The 23,916-nt window shown below is 40.0% G+C and overlaps 1 protein-coding gene across 2 annotated transcripts in view; it reads left to right on the top strand.

Moving 5' to 3' along the window:
- The window catches only part of ROR1 (receptor tyrosine kinase like orphan receptor 1), a 388,040-nt gene that overhangs the window by 199,524 nt on the left and 164,600 nt on the right, over positions 1-23,916 (top strand). For both annotated transcript variants that reach the window (XM_074376341.1, XM_074376340.1), the window contains exon 2: positions 21,686-21,757. In XM_074376341.1, the coding sequence (XP_074232442.1) occupies positions 21,686-21,757 (72 nt within the window). The remainder of the gene's footprint in view (positions 1-21,685; positions 21,758-23,916) is intronic.

The following is a 23,916-nucleotide window of genomic DNA, read 5'->3' as shown; positions in this document are numbered from 1 at the left end:
CCTTGCCCTTGGGATGCTGAGAGTCTAGGTGGGGAAAAAGCATAGCAACAGATAAACTTGAAAAACAGTATAAAGAGGTGTGTTTATGACTAGGTTCTGTATAGCACAGAAGAGGGAATGATGTTGGCTTGGAAGGATGAAAGACGAGACAATTTGCTCCCTCTCTGCCTCCCTCTATTTCATTTATGTCTTTCTATATTTCTCCCATTACATTCAATAAACATTAGCACCAACTATATTCCTTACACTGAGGTTACAGTAGTAAATAAGATAGATATGATCTCTCTTCTAATTTGAATATTGAAGAACAAATTAGGGGAGGGAAGAAGGATAGAAATGGGCATCCCAGTAAAGAGAATTAGGGAATGAAAGGATGGAGTGTGTTTGGAAAGGTGAGCTATAATTTAGCATGACTGGAACAATAGGAGATAAGATTATAAAGGACTACACATGCTCTGCTGAGAGCTTTAAACGTTATCTCATATGCCATAGATGCTCAGGGAAGGTTCTAACCAGGAGGTTCTTATAAAAGTGTGGCCATATTGTGGGTGGATTATGGCATGGAACATAGACAGCAGTAGAGAAGAACCAAACACACTCCATCTAAAAATTATATATAGTTTTCAGCTTCACCTTTAGGCCTTAAATTCTAGTTTCTCTGCCTCAGTTACTTAGAATCCATCTATGACTTAAAAAAAATTTTTTTTTAAATATAGTTGATTTACAATGTTGTGTTAGTTTCTAATATACACCAAAGTGTTTTAGTTATATGTATATATTCTTTTTCATATTCTTTTTCCATTATGGCTTATTACAAGATGTTGAATATAGTTCTTTATGCTACACAGTAGGAACTTGTTGTTTATTTTATACATAGTAGTTTGTATCTGCTAGTCCCCAACTCTTAATTTATGCCTCCCCTACACCCTTTCGCCTTTGGTAGCCATAAGTTTGTTTTTTTCTGTGTCTGTGAGTCTGTTTCTATTTTGTAAATAAATTCATTTGTATCATATTTTAAGTTCCACATATAAGTGATATCATATGGTATTTGTCTTTCTCTTTCTGACTTGTTCACTGAATATGGTAATCTCTAGTTCCATCCATGTTGCTGCCAGTGGCATTATTTCATTCTTTTTCATAGCTGAGTAGTGTTCCATTGTGTATATATACCACATCTTTTCTTAATTGAAGTATAGGCAGTTTACAGTGTGTCAATTTCTGGTGTACAGCATTATGTTTCAATCATACATATACATACATGTATTTGTTTTCATGTTCTTTTTTATTATAGGTTACTACAAGATAATTGAATATAGTTCCCTGTGTTATACAGAAGAAACTTATTGTTTATCTATTTTATATATACTAGTTAATATTTGCAAATCTCAAACTCCGAATTTATCCTTTCTCTCCCCCCTCACTCTGTAACCATAGGTTTGTTTACTATGTCTGTGAGTCTGTTTCTGTTTTGTAGTTGAGTTCATTTCTGTCTTCTTTTTTCTTGTTTTAGATTCCATATATGAGTGATATCATATGACATTTCTCTTTCTCTTTCTGGCTTACTTCCCTTAGAATGATGATCTCCAGTTCCATCCATGTTGCTGCAAATGGCATTATTTTATTCTTTTTTATGGCTGAGTAGTATTCCATTGTATAAATATGCCACAACTTCTTTATCCAGTCATCTGTCCATGGACATTTAGGTTGTTTCCATGTCTTGGCTATTATATATAGTACTGCTGTAAGCATTAGAGTGCGTGTATCTTTTCAAATTAGAGTTCCATCCAGATATATGCCCAGGAGCGGGATTGTTGGATCATATATGATAAATCTATTTTTAGTTTTCTGAGGAATCTCCACACTGTTTTCCATAATGACTGCACCAAACTACATTCCCACCAATAGTATAGGAGGGTTCCCTTTTCTCCACACCCTCTCCAGCATTTATTGTTTGTGGACTTTTGAATGATGGCCATTCTGACCAGTGTGAGGTGATATCTCATTGTAGTTTTGATTTGCATTTCTCTGATAATTAGCGATATTGAGCAGGTTTTCATATCCTATTGACCATTTGTATGTCTTCATTGGAGAATTGCTTGTTTAGGTCTTCTGCCCATTTTTGGATTGGGTTATTTGGTTTTTGTTATTAAGTTGTATGAGCTGTTTATATAATTCTGGAAATTAAGCCTTTGTCAGTCGCATCATTTGTGAATATTTTTTCCCATTCTGTAGGTTATTTTGTTTTGCTTATGATTTCCTTTGCTGTGCAGAAGCTTATAAGTGTAATTAGGTCCCATTTGTTTATTTTTGCTTTTATTTCTATTGTCTGGGTAGACTGCCCATCTTCTTTATTCAGTCATCTGCCAATGGACATTTAAGTTGCTTCCATGTCTTGGCTATTGTAAATAGTGCTGCTGTGAACATTGAGGTGCTTGTATCTTTTTGAATTAGAGTTTTTGCCAATGTGTGGCCAGGAATGGGTTTGCTGGATCATAGGGTAAGTCTATTTTTAGTTTTTTAAGGGATTTCCATGCTATTTTTCATAATGGCTATACCAAACTACATTCCTACCAACAGTGTAGGAGAATTCCCTTTTCTCCACACCCTCTCCAGCATTTATCATTTGTGGACTTTCTAATAATGGCTATTATGATCAGTGTGAGGTGATACTTAATTGTAGTTTTGATTTGCATTTATTTGATAAATAACAGTGTTGAGTGTCTTTTCATGTGTTTGTTGGCCATCTGTATGTCTTCTTCATCAATGACTTTTCTGTCATTTTTGCCTTTTCTCTTTTTACCCCTTGGATGCTGTCATACAGACCTAAGCAGTCAGAGCCTGTCGGAGGCCAGAGAGCCTGCCCGACTCTGGGAATGGGCTGTTAGATGAGTCAGTCCTGGATTTGCTGTGGAATGATTTCAGCGGAATTTATTAATGACTGAATTACGTCCCGTATTGTACTGGTTCTTAACCCACAACATGAGGATTAAATGAGATAATGAATGTGAAATTCTCATGCCTGACTCATAAATGCTAAATAAACAGCAGTTGTTTTAATTCGTGCTTCTTCCACTTTGTCGTGCTGGCTGCCCATTTAACACACTTTGCCTTTAAGGTATATGGGCTCTCAGTTTATCCCCACTGTTTTATTAGCTCCTCAACCGTGGGGACTGGCAGTGTTAATCTTTGTATCATACTGACTTTTAATTTAGGTTATTTAACTTGTCATATCCTGATTCAGTAATGCAGAGACATACGCATGCTTTCAGAGAGCAACAGAAATTCAGTTTTAATGTATCGTGGCGTTTAAACTGGAAGAAAACCTGAGGGAAGTATTCCTGGAGGTTTCAGCGAGAACAACATTCTCTTTGCATTATCAATGTTCCTCAGTCCCCACTTGGCTGGAACCACTACCTCTGGCTTCAGTTAGCTATTTACATTCCTCTATTTTTATATAAATTGTGCTATATTAGCATATATTTCACACTGTGACCTAGTGTTTCCCTGATCCTTTAAACCAGGCTATTTGTACATTAGTCAATGTCAACGGAAGTAAAATTGAAAACTGAGTGCAGACTATAGCCCTGCTACATTGCCCACTCTGTCATGCTGAAATGGATTCCTTGTTCTGAGAAGATTTGCTGTGAAATACAGTCTATTTACATTAAGGAGACCTCTGTATATTTAAGGCGTAATTGTTTCAGGGCATTCATTAATTCTTGAACTGCAAGACCTAGGTTTTCTTTTCTTCTATCTTTTCTATAACAATGGAAGTCAGGGGTTTCCAAAAAAATAATAAATTGGTCCTCATTAAAATGGAGCTGGAAATGGTTTTCTGGTAATATGCTCTACAAACAATGAGAGAATCTGATTGTAAATCAACTCCAGGACCCAGCTTGTCTCAGGGTCCAGGATGGGAAGCTCCAGGATAAAAGGTAGTCTATATTTTTTTGGAAAAAGAAAACAATTTTTTACTTCTGTAACTGATGAAATGCTTATCTTGTAACAGAATTTTAGAGTTGGAAGGGATCTCAGGATTCATTTAATGCAGCCCCTTCCTGGAATAATAATCCCTTCTTCAGCATCTCTGACATGTGAACATCTTGTCTCCACTTGAACACTTCCAGCCATGAACATCTCACTCCTTCTAAAAATTTTGTGGTGAAATATACATAATGTGAAATTGACAGTTTTAATCATCTTTATGTGTACAGTTCAGTGGCATTAAATTCAGTCACATTGCTTGTTGACCTTCACCACCCTCCATCTCCAGAACTTTTTCATCTTTCCAAGCCAAAACTCTGTACCCATTAAACAAGAACGCCCCATTCCTTCCTCCCCCTCAACCTCTGGCAACCACCATTCTACTCTGTCTCCATGAATTTGGCTACTCTGGGTACTTCACATAATTGGAATAATAACTTATTTGTCCTTTTGTGACTGGCTTATTTTACTCAGCATAATATCTTCAGAGTTCACCAGTGGTGTAGCATGTGTCAAAATCTCCATCCTTTTTAAGATTTAATAATATCCCATTGTATGTATAGACCACATTTTATTTGTCCATTCATCTGAAGATGGGCACTTGGGTTGCATCTACCTTTGCTATTGTGAATAATGCTGCTATGAACGTGTGTCTACAAATACATGTTTAAGTTCCTGCTTCCAATTCTTGTGGGCATATACCCAGAAATAGAATTGCTGGATCATATGACAATTCTGTTTAATTTTGTAAGGAACTGCCATACCATTTTCCACAGCGCCTGGACCATTTATATTCCCACTGCCAATTTCTCTACATTCTCATCAATATTTGTTATTTTCTGGGGGTTTGAAACTCCTTTTAAACAGTAAAATTATAAGAGCAAAGACTAGCTTTGAAACCTGGCTCAGCCACATTCTGGTTGTGTGAGTTTGGACAAATTATTTAATTTCTCTGAACCTCAATTTATTTTTTTTGTAAAATATGAATAATAAAGGAGATGTTGATAATAATAACTTTATAAAATTATGAGGAGGAAATTAGACAATTCATTTAAAACATATTTTGATGTCTGAAAATAGTAGACTACCAGTGAATATTTGCTTTTGGGTTTTTGATGGTCACAGATTAGTTCTTTCTATTTTGGGGCCCCTCTGATTGTTAGATTGTCTTCTTTATTTTCAACTAAAACCTTCTGTGGGATAACTTCTGTAACTTGTATAACAGTTGCCTTTAATCCATAGAGCCCTGATTTTGCTCTTGACAGCCTCACAGAATAAATCATATCTTCCTTCTGCATATCACCTCTCTTGTATTTGAAAACAGCCATCAATCATTCACTAGCCTCCTGCTTTGACCAAGCATTCTGGATTTCTTCTGTATTTTAAGTGATGTGGTTTCTAGATCTCTCATCATGTGTCTCAGCCAATTCTGGACCACAGTTTGTCTGGTAGAATAGAGTGAATGGAAATTTCATCATCCCTACTCTCCCATTCTTTTGAGTTTATTCCCTAACATGATGCCCAAATGGAAGAATGGATCTATGGATATTGATGAATTGGTTCAACAGACTAAACTATCCCTCATTCCTTCTCAGTGTTTCTTCTTCAGTTCTCAGAGTGCCTGAGGTCCACAGCACTTGCTTTTATTCAGTTTAGGATTAGTCTTGCATCATTTCGCATATCTTCCATTTTGCTTGTTCTCTCCTAGCTGCCATCTCCTTTAGAGGGAGTGGGTAGTCCCTGCTCCCATATACCTTCCTTGTGGTCCCACCAGCTCCCAGGGGATACTAGTTCTGTACTTTAGAAATAAAATTTAGTTGCACTCTTAGACATGGAGCTGTGTCTTCTGACATAGTCACGGAATCTATTGAGGGCCTTGACTGACAAACAGGCCTTTTTCCATGTTAAACTAAACATTTAAGACTTACCTGGGGTGGGAGGTTATTTTGGCTGAAACTTTGAACTTGGGTCTTCTGACGTGAAAGACTAGGGAGAGCTTGCTTTATCCCACCCCACCTTGTCCTGTAATGCACTGACTCTCCAATGCCAAGCTAAATTGCCAGTTTCCAGATTTGCCCATAGGAGGGTGAATGAAGTGCCTTGGAAATACCAATGCTGTTTTTCAAAGTTCCCAAGTGGTTGAATGTATCCTGCATATTCCTGATTTATATGCCTAATGCAAAAAGGAGCTCTTTGGCCTACAAGAAGACTTTTCAGTTTCATTATAAACCTTTTTACACTTAAAAACAGAGTCCTAAACCTCTTTTTGAGAGAAAGGAAGTTCTATTTTTATAGAGGATAAACTAGTTGAATGGCAATCTCTCTCAGCAGCTCAACTGTGTTTGAAAACCTAGTTCCTCATGTATCTTTCTCCCAAGCACATGTCGTATGTTTATATAAAAAAAAGTAAAAGCCAGATTCTCTTCCTTTCTATAAAAAAAAAAAAAAAAGTGAAGGGGAAGACAGAACAACTCACTTTCTTGGCATTTTAATAGAGTACCCAGAATCCTCCTAACATAAGACACTATTCTAGTTGAAAGGCATGTTAAAACTATGTGTAAACTAAAGACCCTGTCTTCAGTAGAAGTCTGGTAGATTCACTTACAATTGATATACATGAACTTTATGGCATGGGTTTTGTAACTTCTACTTTAACCAGAACATTAAAAATATTTATCTATAGTTATAGCCATTTTTCAAATATTTGGGGTTGCCAGATTGCTGACATGCAGCTAAATAAGGTCTTATTTTGCAAAGTTAAATCCCTGTGGTCATTTCTCTGTTGGCCTGTGTAATATATATGCAGTTGGAGTGATGTCATCTGTGCCTGGCGATGCCCTAGCACAGGCACCCACACCTGGCAGTGTAGGAAATCAGCCAGTCACCAGTCAGCAGCAGGGAGAGGCAGCTCCTCTTCACCCTTGTGGTCACCATTGTCTCCCATGACTCATCTGGGCTGCGGTTGGTTTATTTGGTGCAGCAGATTTCGCTTCTGTTACATTGTTTGTGATTTAGTTGCTGTACCCATTGCAATATGCTACCTGGGGAAGTTTGCAGACATCAGGAATTAATGCTTTTGAGTCTCTAAGGTAAAGAAAGGAAGGCCTTAAAGTATCTTTGCAAAAAAAAAGAACACCCCATTGGAAACTGTTAACTTATAAGCATTTTAGTTAGGGAAGCCAGTCTACCATCAGCAACATGGTTGTCGTGAAATGTGATGATCCTTCTCTCCTCTGTGTCAGCTTTGTTGTTTGACTAACTCTTCCTCTCATATTTCCCACTTCATTGTGGAGGATATGACAATAGGAAAGGAGAATGTAAAAGATGATGTCTGCCGAGTGTGACCCAAATTCCTTGATCTTGTATTTTAACATTGCAACTTTTGGGGAAAATTTCCCTTGTTCCATGTTTTTGTTTTGTTTTGTTTTGTTTTGTGAACTTAAAAAAAAAATCACCACAACCCAAGCATATGTCAAACACAATTTATAATGTAAGTACTGAATGATACATTAAATGCCAGAGAATGGAACAAACATCTGTATAATAGGTTAATTATGTCGTGTAGACTTCAGCTCAGTATATTTGCGTTTAAAGAGATGGAATATATACACACATCCAAGTAAAGAAATTTAGTTAGTGATGGTTTAAACAGAGGCCACTGTAGAGTAGGGGACAGAACCATGGGTTCAAGTCTTAATTGGCCCCTTTTTGACAGTAACTTTTGGCATTCACTGTCTCGTTCTTGGTATTGTCACAACTAAAGTGGGGATAATAACACTTCAATAAATGTTTATGAAAACATGTATTGATGTGCTTTGCAAACTCTCATTGATATGTGGATTGTGACTGGTAGGGTTGCTGGCTAGTTGGTGATGTACGTGCTAACATCCTCTTCCTCCTGCTGATTGTTGCCACAGCTGCTCCTTATTAATGGGTGAACCATTCGGGCAGGTCCGGCATCTCTTGACCCAGGTCCTCTTCACCTATCAGTCAGTGAGATTCAGCAAATATTAGGTACCTAGTAAGTGCCTGGCACTAGAGGATATAAAGATGAATACTCAGAAAAAGCAAAAATGATTGGATGGACCTAGAGATTATCATACTAAGTAAAGTAAGTCAGACAGAGAAAGACAAATATTTGATATCACTTATATGTGGGATCTAAAAACAAATGACACAAATGAACTTATTTATAAAACAGAAACAGACTCAGAGACATAGAAAACAAACTTATGATTACCAAAGGGGAGAGGGGGCGGGGAGGAATAAATTAGGAGTTTCGAATTAACAGATACACACTACTATATATAAAACAGATAAACAACAAGGACCTACTGTACTGCACAGGGAACTATATTCAATATCCTATAATAAACCAGAACAGAAAAGAATATGAAAAAGAGTATGTGTGTATATATTTATATATATATAAAACTGAATCACTATGCTGTACACCACAGAGTAACAGAACACTGCAAATCAACTATACTTCAAAAAAAAAAGAAAAGCAAAAACGAACGTGCAGCAGTATATAATGAACTGTTTGTAGTTCCCCAAATTTGCTTTTCTCCCAGGGACAGAAAAGTCTTTTGTCTGCCCAGCTAATGTCTGCTTGTCCTTGAAGACTCCAGAATCAACGTCCCTTGACAACCTTTGATAATCATGTCTATTAATCTCCCACCCACTCTGATCAGGTGCTCCTCTTCTGGGGTCCCCTAACATGCTGGGCATCCCTCAAGGAAAACACTCACTATGTGAAGGAGGAATCATTGAGTACTCTTTTAAAAAACTGCCCCATTTTGCACATAATATAAAAATTTTAGGAGACAAAAGGATATATAGGAAAAAGTAAGTCTTCTCACCACTGGCCTGTAGCCCCCAGTTCCCCTCTTCAGAGGCAGACACTTCCCAGTTTCTGTGTATCCATTTTACAACTATATATATATACATATATATATATACACACACACATATAAGAATATATAGTATATGATTATGCATACACATGTTATATATAATGTATGTTCACAAATATAAAAACAAGCATTTTTCTTTTTATGCAAATGATATTTTTCTAGATACATCAATACTTTGCTTATTAAAAATATAACTTAAGGATATATTTTGTGATTTTTTTCCCCCAAATCGTATATACAGAGTTTCTTTATTCTTTTTAACAGTTGCATCGTGTTCCATGGTAAATCTGGGAGACGTCATCATTTATTTAACCGGTAGCTGGACAAAATAGGTTGTTTGCAAACTTTTTCTGTTATAAACAATACTGCATTGAAAATCTTGTATAAAAATCATGTCATATGTGATTGAGGACATCTGTTAAGATACATTCTTAAAAATGGAATTGCTGTTGACCCGGTATTTGCATTTTAAATTTTCATAGATATTGCCAAGTTGCACCAATTTATGCTCCTGCCTATCAGTATTAAGGGTCCTTGTTTCCTCACAGCCTTCTCAATATAATAAGATATCAAGCTCTTTTAAAATTTCTAATCTAACTGGTGGGAAATGACATTGCATTGACATTTTAATTTACATTTCTTATATTATCAGTGAGCTTAGTTATGTTTTCATGTATTTAATAACCACATATGTTTCCTTATTTGTAAATTGTCTGTCCTTTCCCTTTGCCCACTTATCTGTCACATTGTTGGATTATTTTCTTGCTTATTTGTAGGAGGTTTTGCTTACTGTATTATGATAGCTAGCCCTTTGCCTTTTGAGCTGCAAAATTTTTTCTTCCCAGCTTGTTTTTTTAATTTTCCCTTGTAGAATCTTTTAATGCAATCAAACCCACCATCTTTCTTTTCATGGCTTTTAGATTTTGTGTCAAACTTTTGAAAAGCCTTTTCCACTCCAAGATTGCTGAATACATTTCCCCACTTGCTTGATGGGGACCTTGAGGCAGCAAGTCAGGAAAAACAAAGGCAGCAGGGAAGGCTTGTGGGGAAGGCCTGCTGCAGAGGAAGGCCTTCTCGTGGCTGAGTCACAGCATGAGACCTCAACTGTGACCTCAGGGGGAGGCAGCAAAACAGAAGCCATCAGATTGCTTCCTTCTCCAGAGTGATTCCACCAGCCACAACAAATCCCCCCAAAATACCTTGGTCATCCCTGACTGAAAATGGATGCCCACATTCCATAGGGGGAAGTGCTACACCTTCTCTGAGCAAAGCATCTATTAACAACATTCTCTTATCAGACAGAGATCAAGTCACCCATCTCGGGAGGTGACACACATGAGCGGACAGGCCACCCCATCCATCATGTGCACAGTAGCGCTGGTCGTTCCTGTTCACTGCCAGTGACTAGAGAGGCCTCCTGAAATCCTGCTGTTTGACAGCTGTGGAGGAGGAAGAGCCCTCCCTTTTCACATAAGAAGGGCTCTTTGGCAAATCCAAAGTATGGTCTTACATTGGTGTGAAAAATTCCCATGCCTGCAGCCACGAATACCCAGGCTGCTTAAAGGCTGCAGGTAGGAGACTACATTTCAGATGCGGATATTGACAGCAGGGCACCAACTCCAACTGTTTCCGTCAAGTTGGAAAACCAAAACACACGTGGCAGATTGATGGTGGAAGAGAATGGTCAAAATTAACTATGTGTAAAATTACTTTTCTTTCTGATAAGAGAATGAAGAAGAGATATATTCCACAAGGGAATGACTACATCACCAACTTTGAATAGCAGTTGCTCTAAGTTGAGTCTGTGTTTATAGATGCATGAATATCATTCCTTTCAGATCATTGTTTGAAAGAGATCCTGTATTTTTGCATCTCTTCAATCTGATCAAATGAGCTGCCAATATGTGACCCTGTCAGATGAGGGTGGCTCACTCTGGTGGGCGGTTCTCCATCATGTGTCACAGCGAGGAAAGGAAGCTCCTCCCCAACGTGTCTCTTGCCTTGAGTTTCTTAAACTTATTTCTGAATGCACAAGAATATTTCAAACTTGGTCAATTTATTTAGTCGAAAGACTGTGAGTTTTGGAATCAGAAAGACTGGATTCAAATCCTGGCTTTTTCGCTCTGTGTCTTTAGACTAGTTCCTAATCTCATTGAGCCTTAAGTGTTCTCATCTGTAAATGGGTATCAGTTACCCACAAATAATGCAGCTAACAAACCACCCCAAAATTTAGTGACAAGAAACAACGGGCATTTATTTATCTGATGAGTCAGTGTGTTGGCTGGGTGGGCCTTTGGCCTGGACTGGGCCAAGCTGGTCTCAGCACATTTCGTTAGCCAAAGCAAGTCACGAAGGACTTGCCCAGGTTCAAGATGGGGAAGTAGACTACGTCTCTTCATGGGGAGAGATGCAAAAAGGTGTCGGTACAGGGAGGAAGGAATTGTGGCCATTTTGCTATCTACCACACTACCTTATCCAAAGAAATGTAATACCATATGGAGAGTGCAACTGTTGTATCACCTCTACATTCAGAAAACATTTGTTGAGTGCCTACTATGTGTACAATTCAACAGTTGATGCTGTGAATAACATAGAGGTAAATAAGACCTCATTTCCAGCCTCGAGAAGCATACAATCTTAGAAAGTATGCTGAAGCAATTGTAGGTCACCTTACAAAGTATAAAATGTCTTCAGAGAGGAATTGATAAAACACTAGGGGGTCTCAGAAGAGGGAGAGATTAAACTAACAGGCTCTGGGAAGGGATTCTGGTCCCAACTTCTGCTTAACGTTTCCCTCTATTGAATTTTAATTATTGATCTCCTTAGGCCATCAATAATGACATAGTACAGGAAACCCCATCCAGACGGGCAAAGCATTTTAAACTGGAGCAATTTAAGGCAAATTATTATTTGAAAATTGCCAGCCTTCTAAATCCTACATGGCCAGGCTAACATGGCTGGAACAAAACCATCTTACTATCTTGCAGGGTAATAACAATTCTCCTAAATTTACCTCTCTGATTAAAATAATTTCCACTAATCTAGGCGTCCCTCAATCCCATTAACTTAAACACTTGGTTTCCAGGGACAAGCAGAAAATACAAATTATGCTTTCAATAGATTTTTTTTTTCTGAAAATAGTTTCTTTTTTAAATTTTTTATTGAACTGTAGTTGATTTACAATGTTAGTTTCATGTGTATAGCAAAGTGATTCAGTTATAGACATACATACATACATATATGTTTTGAGAATAGTTTTTAAAAAAATGTTTACTCCCCCCACTTGGGACCTTTGAAATGATTGAATTAACAGTGTGCTAGAGAGGATTAGGGAAAAACAAAAAAAAACCAAACTTTCACCAGCGGGGGAACGGAGACCCTGAGTGCAGCCCGGCTTGGGTGAAGGAAGACCACGCTTGCGTTCTCCTGCCACTTAATGACATGCCAGGGGACTTTAGGCAAGTTCTCTGGCCGAGTCTGGGTTTCTTCAACTCCAACCAGGGTATGATTATCTCGGGCCTTGATCCTTCCCATGTGGAGTCATGAGCTAATGTCTGTTCTGTGTACGGGCTTTCTTGAAAGGAAAAGTGCTACCTAAATACAAGGTACTTGTATTCCTGTGAGGTGCTTGGAATCTTAATAGCTTTTTCAACTGCATCCAAAGTGGGCTTCTCTTTGTAAATGCTTTAAGTGGCTGAGAATCAAAGCTGAAAAGGGTTTTGTTTCTCCCTCTTCCATGCCTCGTGTAGGAGGGCTGTGCATTTCTAGAATGCGCCCCGTTTGCTTATTTGGTGGAGAGCTCCCCAAACATAAAATCCCCAGCCTTTGAAATCCTATGTCATGTAGATACTGGTTGAGACAAAACTGCCCTGCTCTTTACAGAATGATAATTTTCCTCCTAAGAGTCTAATTGGCTAAATTGTTGGCCAATCAGTTAAGAGGACCTTCTAGTTAAATATACTTTGCTTTGAAAGATGTTCAATGGTACTGATTTTGTTCTTGGTTAATATTCATCAGGCTGTCTCAATATTGAGATTGCTGACTACTTTGGGATTTTTATGACAAAAACAAGAGTTAAGATGTAGTCTGCCAACTCCTCTCCCCTAGGTTCTTTAATTAACTGAGAAGTTTGATGTAACTTAAGCCTTTTTGTGTTGTTTGGGTGTTTTGTTTGTTTGCTTGTTTGTTTTTACAGGCATATCATTATTTGAGTTTCCCTAAACTGGTGGGTTGTAGAGAACCAGTGCTCGGCCGGTTAATAAGACCCACCTAGGGAGACTGGGTAGTTTAGGGGTAGGGGTCCAAGAATCTGTATGTGTTTACCATGCTCCCCAGCTGGGTTTAGGAATCACTGCATTAAATACCTTTGAAATTGTATCCATGGTAAGTGAAAAAGCCTTTACCAGTTAGTGACAGCTGCTACTTTGCTGGGCACTGAACTCATCCCCAAATATTCTCCTAGTTAATCCTCATCACAGTCCTGCCAGTGCATTACTATTAAGCCCATTTTATGAATGAGAAACTGAGGCTTAGAGGTATGAAGTAATTTGTCCAAGGTCACAAGCTAGTATGTGTCAGACCTAGGATTTGAACAAGTCTGACTCTAAAGTCAGCAAAACACCTTTTGTCCCTCCTCTATGCTGCTTCTCATCTAGAATGTTCCAGGAACCTTTTAGAAACCAGGTAGGACACAAAGGAAGCATGAGACATGATTCTTGCCCTCAAGAAATTTACTATGTAATCAGAATGAAAGGAAGAACACTTTCTTCCTGATGGCCAAAGGACACATGGGCCATAGGATTAAGTGCAAACTGTAAAGTAGAAAATTACAGTAACTCCAGTTTTTTTTTTTCTTGTCTTTTCAATAGAATACTGAATATCACTGAATTAGCAGGTTTGCTTTGTTTTCCTATTGAACTGCATGTTATTTTGCTGTGATTTAAACATAGACTGAAACAGAGGCATCCTATTTGAGGTTCAACTGTGAGAAAGATTTTGTTGATGTCAGCACTATGCTATTTCAAGAAGATGAAATTTGTGCATCAAATATTCTGTTTTATTTATTCTATTTTTTTTTCCATTGGCTTGGCTAAAGCAGAAGTTATTTATCTTTGCATGGAATCATGTTGAATGGACAATTATTTTCTCCCTTTCCTGAGCCGAGGGTAAAGTAGAAAAAGTAAAAGGACCTGGAAATTTAGAACCTCTTAGACAGGTTACACTAACCCTCCATTCCTAGCAGATATTTACATTGCTAAGGAGATAAAGGCACAAAAGACCTAGTCCTGGTTGAAGAATCGATTTAGGAAGTGTACAGGGCTGGAGCTAAATTGCTAAATCTGGAAGAGGCATTCCCTGCTTCTAACAGAAGACTCATTTTAGTAGCCAAGTTCTGCAGGCAGGGGCAGTTCTGTGATAATGTGGAGCGAAGACTTACCCACTGTAGAGTTCTCAGTCTTTGTTCACTTTTTGCAAGTCTTAACCAAGACTTTCATTTGTTTTGCAAGAGTCAAGAATAAACTCTCAGACTGTCATGGAATTGCAGCTAGGGAAGCATCATTCTTGGATCTCTTGTTTCTTTTGAGAGGCGAGTGACTTTGAATTGGCCAGGGGCAATTACAGTGTAATAGACTTTTATTATAAAATGGATTTTAGAATATGAAATGAAAGTGTGCATGGGCCATACAAAGGGGGAAATTAAATGGCAACCCCCTGAAGACAAAGACAGATGAGACAGCAGGATGAGTAAGAAGGAAAAATTATCGGGGGGGGGGGCACTTTTGAGGGAACAAGTGTCTTAAGGAAGAGCAGTCAAGTGGAAACCAGAAGAAAGAGTGAAGTTTGTTGATGTCATTGGCAATTAAGGGTGTCTGCATCACCCAAAAGGAAATGCAATAAAACCTGTGTAGGGAGATAAGACCAATTTCTGAACTAAGCATTTGTCAGCTTGCCTCCTCCTTTTTTCACTGTGTCTTTTGCCAACTTGTTCTGAAGCTGGAAATAAACTAGTTATTTTATTGCAGTGAGCATCCATTGAGTCTAGTGGCACCATGGGTGAACGAGAAAGTGCTAACTTTGGGTCCATTCATTTGAACTTCTCCTTGGGAAAGATCAAGGTTTGAGCCGTTTGGAAATCTCTCTTTAGACTTTGCACTGGCCCTAAGAAGATCTTGCCTCCCCAGTAATTAGCTGAGATGTTGTTTCCTTTTTGTCTTTAAAGGAAGAAAGAACCTGGAGACCCCTGGATTTGGAAATTACTATTTGTTTCCCTTCTGGAGAAATTTGCTCCTGTATAATTGAGTATGACCATTATTGACTCATTTGCACTGCCCGTTAGTGTGCCGTAGTATTTCTAATACACAGGCCCCCCTCTCAGACTGAAACAGTCTTACCCATCCTTTGCGGTTCCCCTCCCCAAACTGGAGGTTGTACTTCCCCAGTGCTGCCTTGGAACCCTCTGTTTACCTCTTGTACCTCTTATCACAGATTTATGTTTATAGTCAAGGCTGATTTAACGTATTTTCTATTTTGTTTGCTTATTATTGCTTCTTGTATACAACTCTTTCCATGTACTGTTCTCATCCTTTTTGGCACCTGAGAATGTCCTTTTCTTTCAGTCTCAGCTATGCATCATACTTTTCTCTTGTGGTATTTACTTCAGTACTCTTGGTGTTTTTAGCCTGTTGGGGCGACGTGGGAGGAATGACTTGTGGGAAGGGGAGACCATTTCTGTCAGTTTCTATCGTTGCCCTGGGACACTGTTTATAACTGTGTTCCTGTACTCCTTTCGCACTAGACTGTAAGTTCTTGAAAAATGTTAGGGACCAGGTCACGTTTTTTTCATCCCAGTTCTCATACCTAAAAAGTGGTAATATATGTGTATGTTGAATGAATGAATGGATGAATGAGTGAGTGAATTTCTAGAGTTCCACAGAAGAGAGCTCAAGTAGAAGAATTTTTAAGTAAGATCGTTTTCGAGACTACTTTTATTAATTTTAAAGACGTGTGTCATTGTGGTGCTTTGTGTAGCATAATTCCTTTATATACAAGAGCTGTGTGTGATCCATAATATTAACTCAACAGATTTAAAGCAACAGATTAAACAACAGATTCGAAAGGGAAAAAAAGACATTTAAGTGTGATTCAAGAAGTATTTCCTTTCCTCCCTTTGTGTCCCCTGCCATCTTTCTGGGGTTTAGAATCAGGGAGCCGAGCATTGATGTGGGAGGAGTGTGGCCTCTGGTACTGGTTCTCACACTCTGTTCTGCCGAGCTTAGAGTTCACAGGGGTCTTCTGGGGCTGAAGGTGGCTTAAGCTGGAGAGAAGTGAGTACATCTTTCAGCACCACACCCCCTCCTGCCCCCTTCTCCCCCCTGCCCCCTTTTGTCACAGCTGGAGACACTGGCTCTGCTGTCAGACTGCCTGGGTTTGATCATAATTCCCAGCCCCACCCTAACAAGCTGATTAGGCAAGTGCCTTAATGTCTCTGTCTCAGGCTCTTCAGTCTCAGAGTGGAGTTAACAATGGTGCCTACCTTGGAGATTTGTTGAGATCTCTGAGAGTCAGCCTCTCTGACATTGAGGAAGCCTGGACAACTATTTATTTTATTTTATTGCAATTCCTTTTATATAAAAATATGAATAATACCACAAACTTTGATACATTTTAAATTTCCCTTCAACAAATTAATGGCTTTGCCACAGGTACAGTAATTGTGCTATTTACAAAGTCATTGTGGGTTTTGTTTTTAAAAAATATGATTTCATAGTGTGGTGTAGATGGTGTGGTTGAGTGTTTGACCAGAGTGTAAGGCTGCAGGACTGTGCCCTCTCCTTTCTTTGTGACTATACGGATGACTTACTTTAATGATTACATCAGAAATCTGAATTTGAGGTCACTGAGGATTAGGTCCTTGGAGCCACTGAGCATCATTCTCCACTCCTGGCTGTCCCACAAGAGCTGAGAGAGGCTCTACCTCCCCTCTCCTCAGTAAAAAAGCTGAGTCCCCAGAGTGGAGCGGCCTCTCATTCAGGACCCTAGATGTGCGATGATTGTGAACCCGAGGCCCGAGCAATGCCCGGGCTGATTACCCCCAGCGCTGTTGGGGAAGGTGGCCAACCTGCCCTTCTAAGGAGAGCAGACTGTTACTTTCCCGAACAGTTACCGTTGGTGAAGGTGACTTACCTGGCTCTGGGCTTCTCCTCCCCTGAGGCACTGGAGGGAGGAAGGAACTAAGGCTAAGAACCTTGTGTCTAAAATGACACTGCAGACCAGAGGACTCGAAGCTGTCAGACCCGTCGTCTCCCCTACTTTTTCTTCCCCCAAATGGTCACAAGCAGAAACCTTCTTTGACCACAGAAGAAACTGTGCCCCTTTTGTGGGACTGACCCTGGCTGTTTGGAAATTCCCCTGCATCTCTCTGAACTCAGCCCATAAGGATGCATATCACCTGTTTGGGACACAGACAGAGGAAGATGGAGCTCAGTGAGGAGGCAGTGTGCATTTATTTTAAGGCCTGGCTCCAGCTTAGAACTGTGATTTTGGCCAAGTCACTGCTGTGGGCCTGACTTTCTTCATCTGTAAAATGAGGAAACTGTACCAGATAAGAGGATTTAAAATGTTTTATTCAAAGCATCGGCACCTTTTTCACAACACTTGACTATGTAAAACAGAGATGTAGACTTGTTCCTGTTCAAGGAGGATCTAGAGCCTGGCCCTCTTGTCCTCTGTACCCCCAAATCCTCCAGTGTCCCCCTGTAAAGATACCTCCAGAAATCCTTAGGCTTGAGTCCTGAGCTACTTGAACTTGTAAGGAATTAGAATACTGAAAGTAACATCACATGACACATCTATTTTATATCTAAAGAGAAGAGGATCCACATACAGATTGCCACATTACAGCATGCACCCTTTTTTTAAAAGGTTGTAAATTTGTTAACTCTGGGGTGGGGAAAGCCCCTGAGTGGCTATTAAAGTGTGATCCACAAGAGGCCAAAAAAAAAAAAGCCAACAACCAAAAAAACATAGCTTGATAAATAAGTCATGGGCCTCTAAGGCCCTCCCAGATATAACTTCGGAGGACTTAGTGACACTGGTCATGAAAGGCACTGGAGTAGGCACTGTTCCTTCACACTTGGCCTTTGTGACCGCTAGGCTGGCCACTGGTCTTGTGAGAATGCCGGTCTGAGCCTGTGTAACCTCAACTTAACACGGGATCAGGATACAGGATGTGTCATGGCCCGGTGCTTCTTAGAAGAGCCTCTGCATCCTATGAACATTGGGGCGCTACCAGCCAACGGCTGAGATGAACCAGTAATCCCTTTGGAGATCACAGGCTTTTATCAATGAGGAGGATTCAAGGCTTTTTTTTTTTTTTTTTTTTTTCCCTGCAAATAACACTCCCACTGTTCAGGCTTAAATACCAAAACCTTATGGTTTGCAGAATCAGTGCCAAAGAGTCAATCATTGGTGAAACTGCAAAGATAATGGCTCCTATTGATCAAGTTGGGAGAAGAATGGCTTGCCCTCCTGCAGAGGTCAGGAAAGATAAGGGCTAGAGTTTTCTAAAACGTGCTTAATTTGCCTAAATTGGATAAAACCACATAAAAACACTTACGTTCTTAGAGAACTGGCGACCAATTCAGGAAAACCTTGCAAAATGACAAGATTGGCTGGGATTAGTGAGGAATGTAAAATAGAGTCTTTCTAAATGCTTGGCAAATGTGTTATTTCAAACTTAGACAGTGACATAGCCATGGGAGTATGTCCATGTGAAGGATGGCTTCCATCTGCCTTGCTAGACAGAGGAGAAGACATGAAAGATCTTGAGTGTCCATTCTATGCTGGGCACTCTTTTGGGTGCAGAATCCTTTCCATTACCTGATTTAGTCCTTGCCATATTCCTGTGAGATGGCTTCTAATGCCCCCATTTTACAGATGAGAAAATAGTGGTCAAAAGATGTTAAGTAACTTGCTCATGATCACAAAATTAGTAAGTGGCAGAAATTAGTGTTTTATGTAGGTGCGAATTTCTATTAAATAGTCTGTCTCCTTTGGCACTTACAAATTTATCATTACCACAGTAATTTTACACAAAGAGGCTGCTAGTCTGCTATTAAATATCTCATCTTTTTGCCATACTGAAGAGAAAAAGAGAGGTGCTGACTCCATTAGTGGAGACCTCACAGGACCAAAACTGATGGTCTTGTCTCTCTAAAGCTGCTGCTGACCCTGGAATTGGCACTCAACTTGAGATATGTTGAATTTTTCTCCCTTAAAATTCAGCCTTCCTTTTGGGAGGTGCAGGGGGAAGCTTATTAAACCTCATTTTTGTGAGGGGCAATTACAAACATTAAAACTTTTCGCATTAAGTAATGAGCTTTTTTTAAAAAAAATATGGCCTTGGAAGATATTTTTCAGGGAGATTATTCATACTTAACAATATTTTATCTGTCTTTATTATCATTTTATCTGAAAAGCTGAATATGTGATTATCTAAAGGAATAGATCTTGAGGCTGAGAACAAAATTCCTCAGAGTCATCACGATCACTTAATGAGGTTGTGAATTGAAATTATCTCTGCTGTAGCCCAAGGACCGAGTGGTAATTAGTGTCCAGGGACACGTGGGGAACAAGTTCACTGTAGGCAGTTCCAAGAATCTGTTCATTTGTCATCAGTCCCAAATTATATTCAATCAGCAATTCAAATTCAGGCTAGAAAAACCAAGTGACATATAGCTAACTTTCTATAAAATTAACATGGTAAAATGAAACCTATGTTTCTGGCAATTTAGCTGTGAGCAGCAGTAAGATGAAGCTATGAAAATATTGAATGTAAATGCCTTCAAGATCTGTCTTAATCCCACCACTTCCCCACCCTTTGGTTCCTTGCCTGAGTTGCCACCATGGCTGCCATGCTTCTATTCCCAAGCTCCCCGAAGTCTGGATATTGGAGTGCCTGATGAGCCTTTTTATAAAGCGAACCACAGTAGTCCCTAATACTGCAAACAAGGGGCTTTTATTCAAGGAGCCAAAGTGGGTGGCAGCAGAATGGGGGTCAGAGTGGCGTTGCGGCTGGAATCACATGTGGAGAGCTCCAAAGTGTAGACAATTAGCACTTCCTGGTAAAATCACCTGCATGAAGTACCCATTCCTAGGACAAGCGGTTGATAGCAGGAGCACCGCCTTCTACTGTCGGTTTGTGTTAAGCGTTTTTCTTACTTGGGCAAACTTTTCTTTTTGGCTTAGCATTTTGGAATCCGATGTGCTGTAAGATCCCCACCACACTGCCCATCCGACTTCAGGTCCCCTTAAAAGAATCTGTGCTGTGGTTGGCTCATGATGTAGGAGGTGACTGGGGCCATTTGGGGTGGGGAGGTATGTGTGGTTTGTCTGCTTTCTTTCCCACCTGCTTTCTCTCCCACCTGGACAGGGGAGACGTAAGCCAAGGAAGTTTGCACAAACCAAACAACCCTTTTGTCTCTGCTGTGCGTGGCAGGTTGATTGTAGACAAACAAGCAGTGGCCTCTGCAAGGTCTCACTGGGTAAACATCCTGTCCTTGGCAAAGCTCCCCTGACGATGACATGTGGCTTCTATGGCCATGTGGCAGACGGTCCCCATCAGTAAACAAGGAAATGTAGAGAGTGTGCTTATCTAGGTGAAAAGGTGAAGCCAGAGAGAGGTAAGGTGAAAACTAGGAAGGTTTCACAGACTGGAGGGCTGGCCAGTGTGGGCTGCTGGGATGCGTGGGTGGCAGAGTCAGACAGACCTGGATTTGAATCCCAGTTCTTCCACTTACTAAAGTTTACCTGCATTCCAACTCAGATCCATTTTTAGCAGCTACCTAGAGGATTGTGTTGAAAAGGCTATAAGGCAGATCCCAGGTTTAATAGGCAAAAGGGCCATAATTGATGACTGATGTCTGAAGGAAGGGGAAGTGACAGCCTGAGTACCTTGGATCTAATGACTCAGGCTCTGGGCTCTCTGGGATCCTGCCCAGCACTAAAGTTCTGTAATACTGTGTGTGTATGTGTGTGTGTGTGTCTGCGTGTAGACATGGCCTAAGGGGAGAGTCGTGCAATCCTACTAGAATGTGCTAATAGGGTGGTGTCACAGCTTAAATCTTCAAAAACAAAAACATCATTTGTATAGTACAGTATCTTATTGAAGAGTTTTTAAATTTTCCGAGTGCCTCATGTCCTTTAGATGATTGATTTCCATGTTTGCTTTATGGTGGTTTTGAAATTATCTTTTAATTTTATTACCACAAACGACTCTCCATATTCAAATACTGCACTTTCGTTTGTCTTGTCTTAAAGTTTCAATATAGAGAATTCGATTTCTGTTAATAGAAATGCTGTTGTTTCACAAGCACAAATGAAACCAGCAGCAGGAGCAACAACCTCTGGTTTCATGGGCAGACGTTTGACTATTATTTATCTAAGACTGGTCTAACGAAAAAAGGAAGAGCTTGTGTTGGATGATGTTTGGTCATTTCTGTTGGTTGGGTTTTTGGTCAATGAAATACTTAATTTTCAAGCCTGTGTTTAAAGGAAAAAAACCTTCGAATCTGGCCTACAGTGTGTTCCTCTGGACAGCCTCTGTGAGGCTGGTGCCTCTGCCTGGTGAGCGAAGCGGCCACTCCAGTTTAATAAGCCCTGGGACCGTGTGGTCTCACTCAGAAGGCAAAGCCTTTGGAAATCTCCTGTAATGCTTCTAACAGCCCATATGTTACCCTGTCTAATATTGCCCTTGTCTTTTTCCCCTCCCTTCTTTTTCTTTTCAGAAACAGAGTTGTCAGTCACTGCTGAGTTAGTGCCTACCTCATCCTGGAACATTTCAAGTGAGCTGGACAAAGGTACACAGTGGGGACCCACAGGGGAGGAGGCCAAGGAGGGGTGGTGTGAAATTCCATTTTTAATCCTGGCGTGGCTGTCTTTGAAATCAACTGCTTTTTAGATCACTGGAAGGAGGTGGGGGCCAAAATAAATTCCCTGCTTACTTTGTGATCATTTAACATTTAATTGCTTGGAATTCTATTATTTTCTGAGAAGTCTTTTTCCCCCCTCTCTCCTTTCCCTCCTTCCTCTAAAACGTTCCACCTGGGAAAAGTGCTTCAAGATGTGAAAAAGGGTAGTTTCTGACCTTCCTGACACTGCATCTAGTGGATCTTATTTAGAGGATTTGATTCCGCCTGAGCCAGGGTTGATCATGAGCTGTTTGCTGGGTGACCTTTTACAGTCAGTATTTGATGTGCTTGCAGGGTTCAGGGCAGAGTATTTGGAATGTTTGTAATTGCCTGTGCATACAGATGGCAGCTTCCTGTGTGCACGTGGAGAACAGGTTCCTGCTATGAGGTTGTCGTAGTATTAATTAAGTCCCGCCGGATGCTGAGCACTGGCTACTCTCTAGAGATCCCCATCCTGGAATGATACATCAGGACACATTCAAAACCCCTGCAACTGGCTCAGCTTACCCTGTCAGCCTTTTTTCTCTTTAGTCCCCTTTATGCCCTTTTAGGCATCTCCAGCCAAATTTCCATTTCATCTTATACTTCCTGTACTTTTCTGCTTCTCTGCTTTTGTCTAAGCTGTTCTTTCTATCTGAATTGCCCTTCCTTCCCTGCCAGTGTCCATTCTCTCCCCTCTCTAGGGCAATAAATGACTTCTCCTTTAAATCTAAGCATACAGCCTGAATTAGCCATGGTCTCATCTAGTCCCTCGGCAGGAAGGGGCCTTTCTGTATCTGAAACTCCCATAGTCTTTTTCTCTGGTTTTCTCTTAGCATTTTCTATGTTATAGCATGGTGACTTACATACCTGTGTATCTCGCCCCTGAAACTGGAAGTTCCTTGTAGGTAGGATGTCTGTTTTCTTTCTTTTTTTTTTTTTTTCTTTTCCTATCTCTGTCAAAAAATCTGGTACAGGCTCTTGTTCATAGGAAATCCTCAATAAATATGTATGGAATGATGAGTCACGCTGTACCTAGAGCCACATGGATGGATGGGTCTCATCCATATATGTGTGTGCAAATACCCACGTTCAACAATCTTACTGAGTTTCTGCTTTCATTCAGGCATGAGTCTAGGTTCTGGGATTATAGTGATAAAAGGAGCTCAGAAGTCATTGTCAAAAACTGCCTTTTATGATCAGCCCTCTTTTGTCCACTCATGTATTCACTGGAGGTGGATTTCCTCTTTGAGGAAAGACAACATTATAAAACAGCAATCTGCCAACTTACTTTGCTGGTTATGCTTTTGAGGCATTTTAGGGTGTCAGGATGCTGAGAGATATCTTTTCACCTTAAATCAAAAGACATTTGGGATCACTTTTTTATTGTCCAATTTGATCTGGACATTCTTTTCCTAGTTAAGGATTAAAACAGGGACTCTATGTTATTCCTCTCCATCTCCAGCTCCAAGCACAGTGCTTAGGAGGCAGTAGACTTTCAACAAATATTCCTGGATATTTTTAGTGGAAAAGAAGAAAAAAGCACAGTAAATGTTAACTCAGTGTCTACTCTGTGCCAAACACTGTGCCAGGGGCTTTCAAGTGTGTGAACTTAATTGGCAAGCTCCTTATGGCACTCACAGAAAAAAATTCCATCATTGTACACTATGTGCTGCTTGCTGATCAGGTTCCAGTTTTGGCTATAGAAGGACATCAGTATGCGCTAAAAAGGCAACAGATCCCCCAGTCAAGAACCAAGCCTGCCAGACTTTGAATTTCTAGCAGACCAGCACTATAGTTAGTAGCTGTTGCCCTTCAAGAAAGAAGTAGTGTCAATAGTCATGAACCTACTGGCCAAAGGGTGGGACTAAGGCAGGCCCCAGACTCCTTTGATTGGTTAGTGTGGCCTTCCAGACTGCTTGGATGGCTTTCCAGTGATTCTTGGTGTCTTTTTTTTCTCTAGAGATAATCAGTGAATGGTCTTTACTTCCCATTTAGAATGAAAGAGTAAGCTGATTAATTCATTTATTCATTTCTTGATCAAATCTTTACTGCTTCCTACTCTGGTC

Source organism: Camelus bactrianus, chromosome 13 (assembly GCF_048773025.1).
Source record: "Camelus bactrianus isolate YW-2024 breed Bactrian camel chromosome 13, ASM4877302v1, whole genome shotgun sequence".
Lineage (NCBI taxonomy): Eukaryota > Metazoa > Chordata > Mammalia > Artiodactyla > Camelidae > Camelus > Camelus bactrianus.
This window is presented reverse-complemented; position numbering and strand designations above follow the sequence as displayed.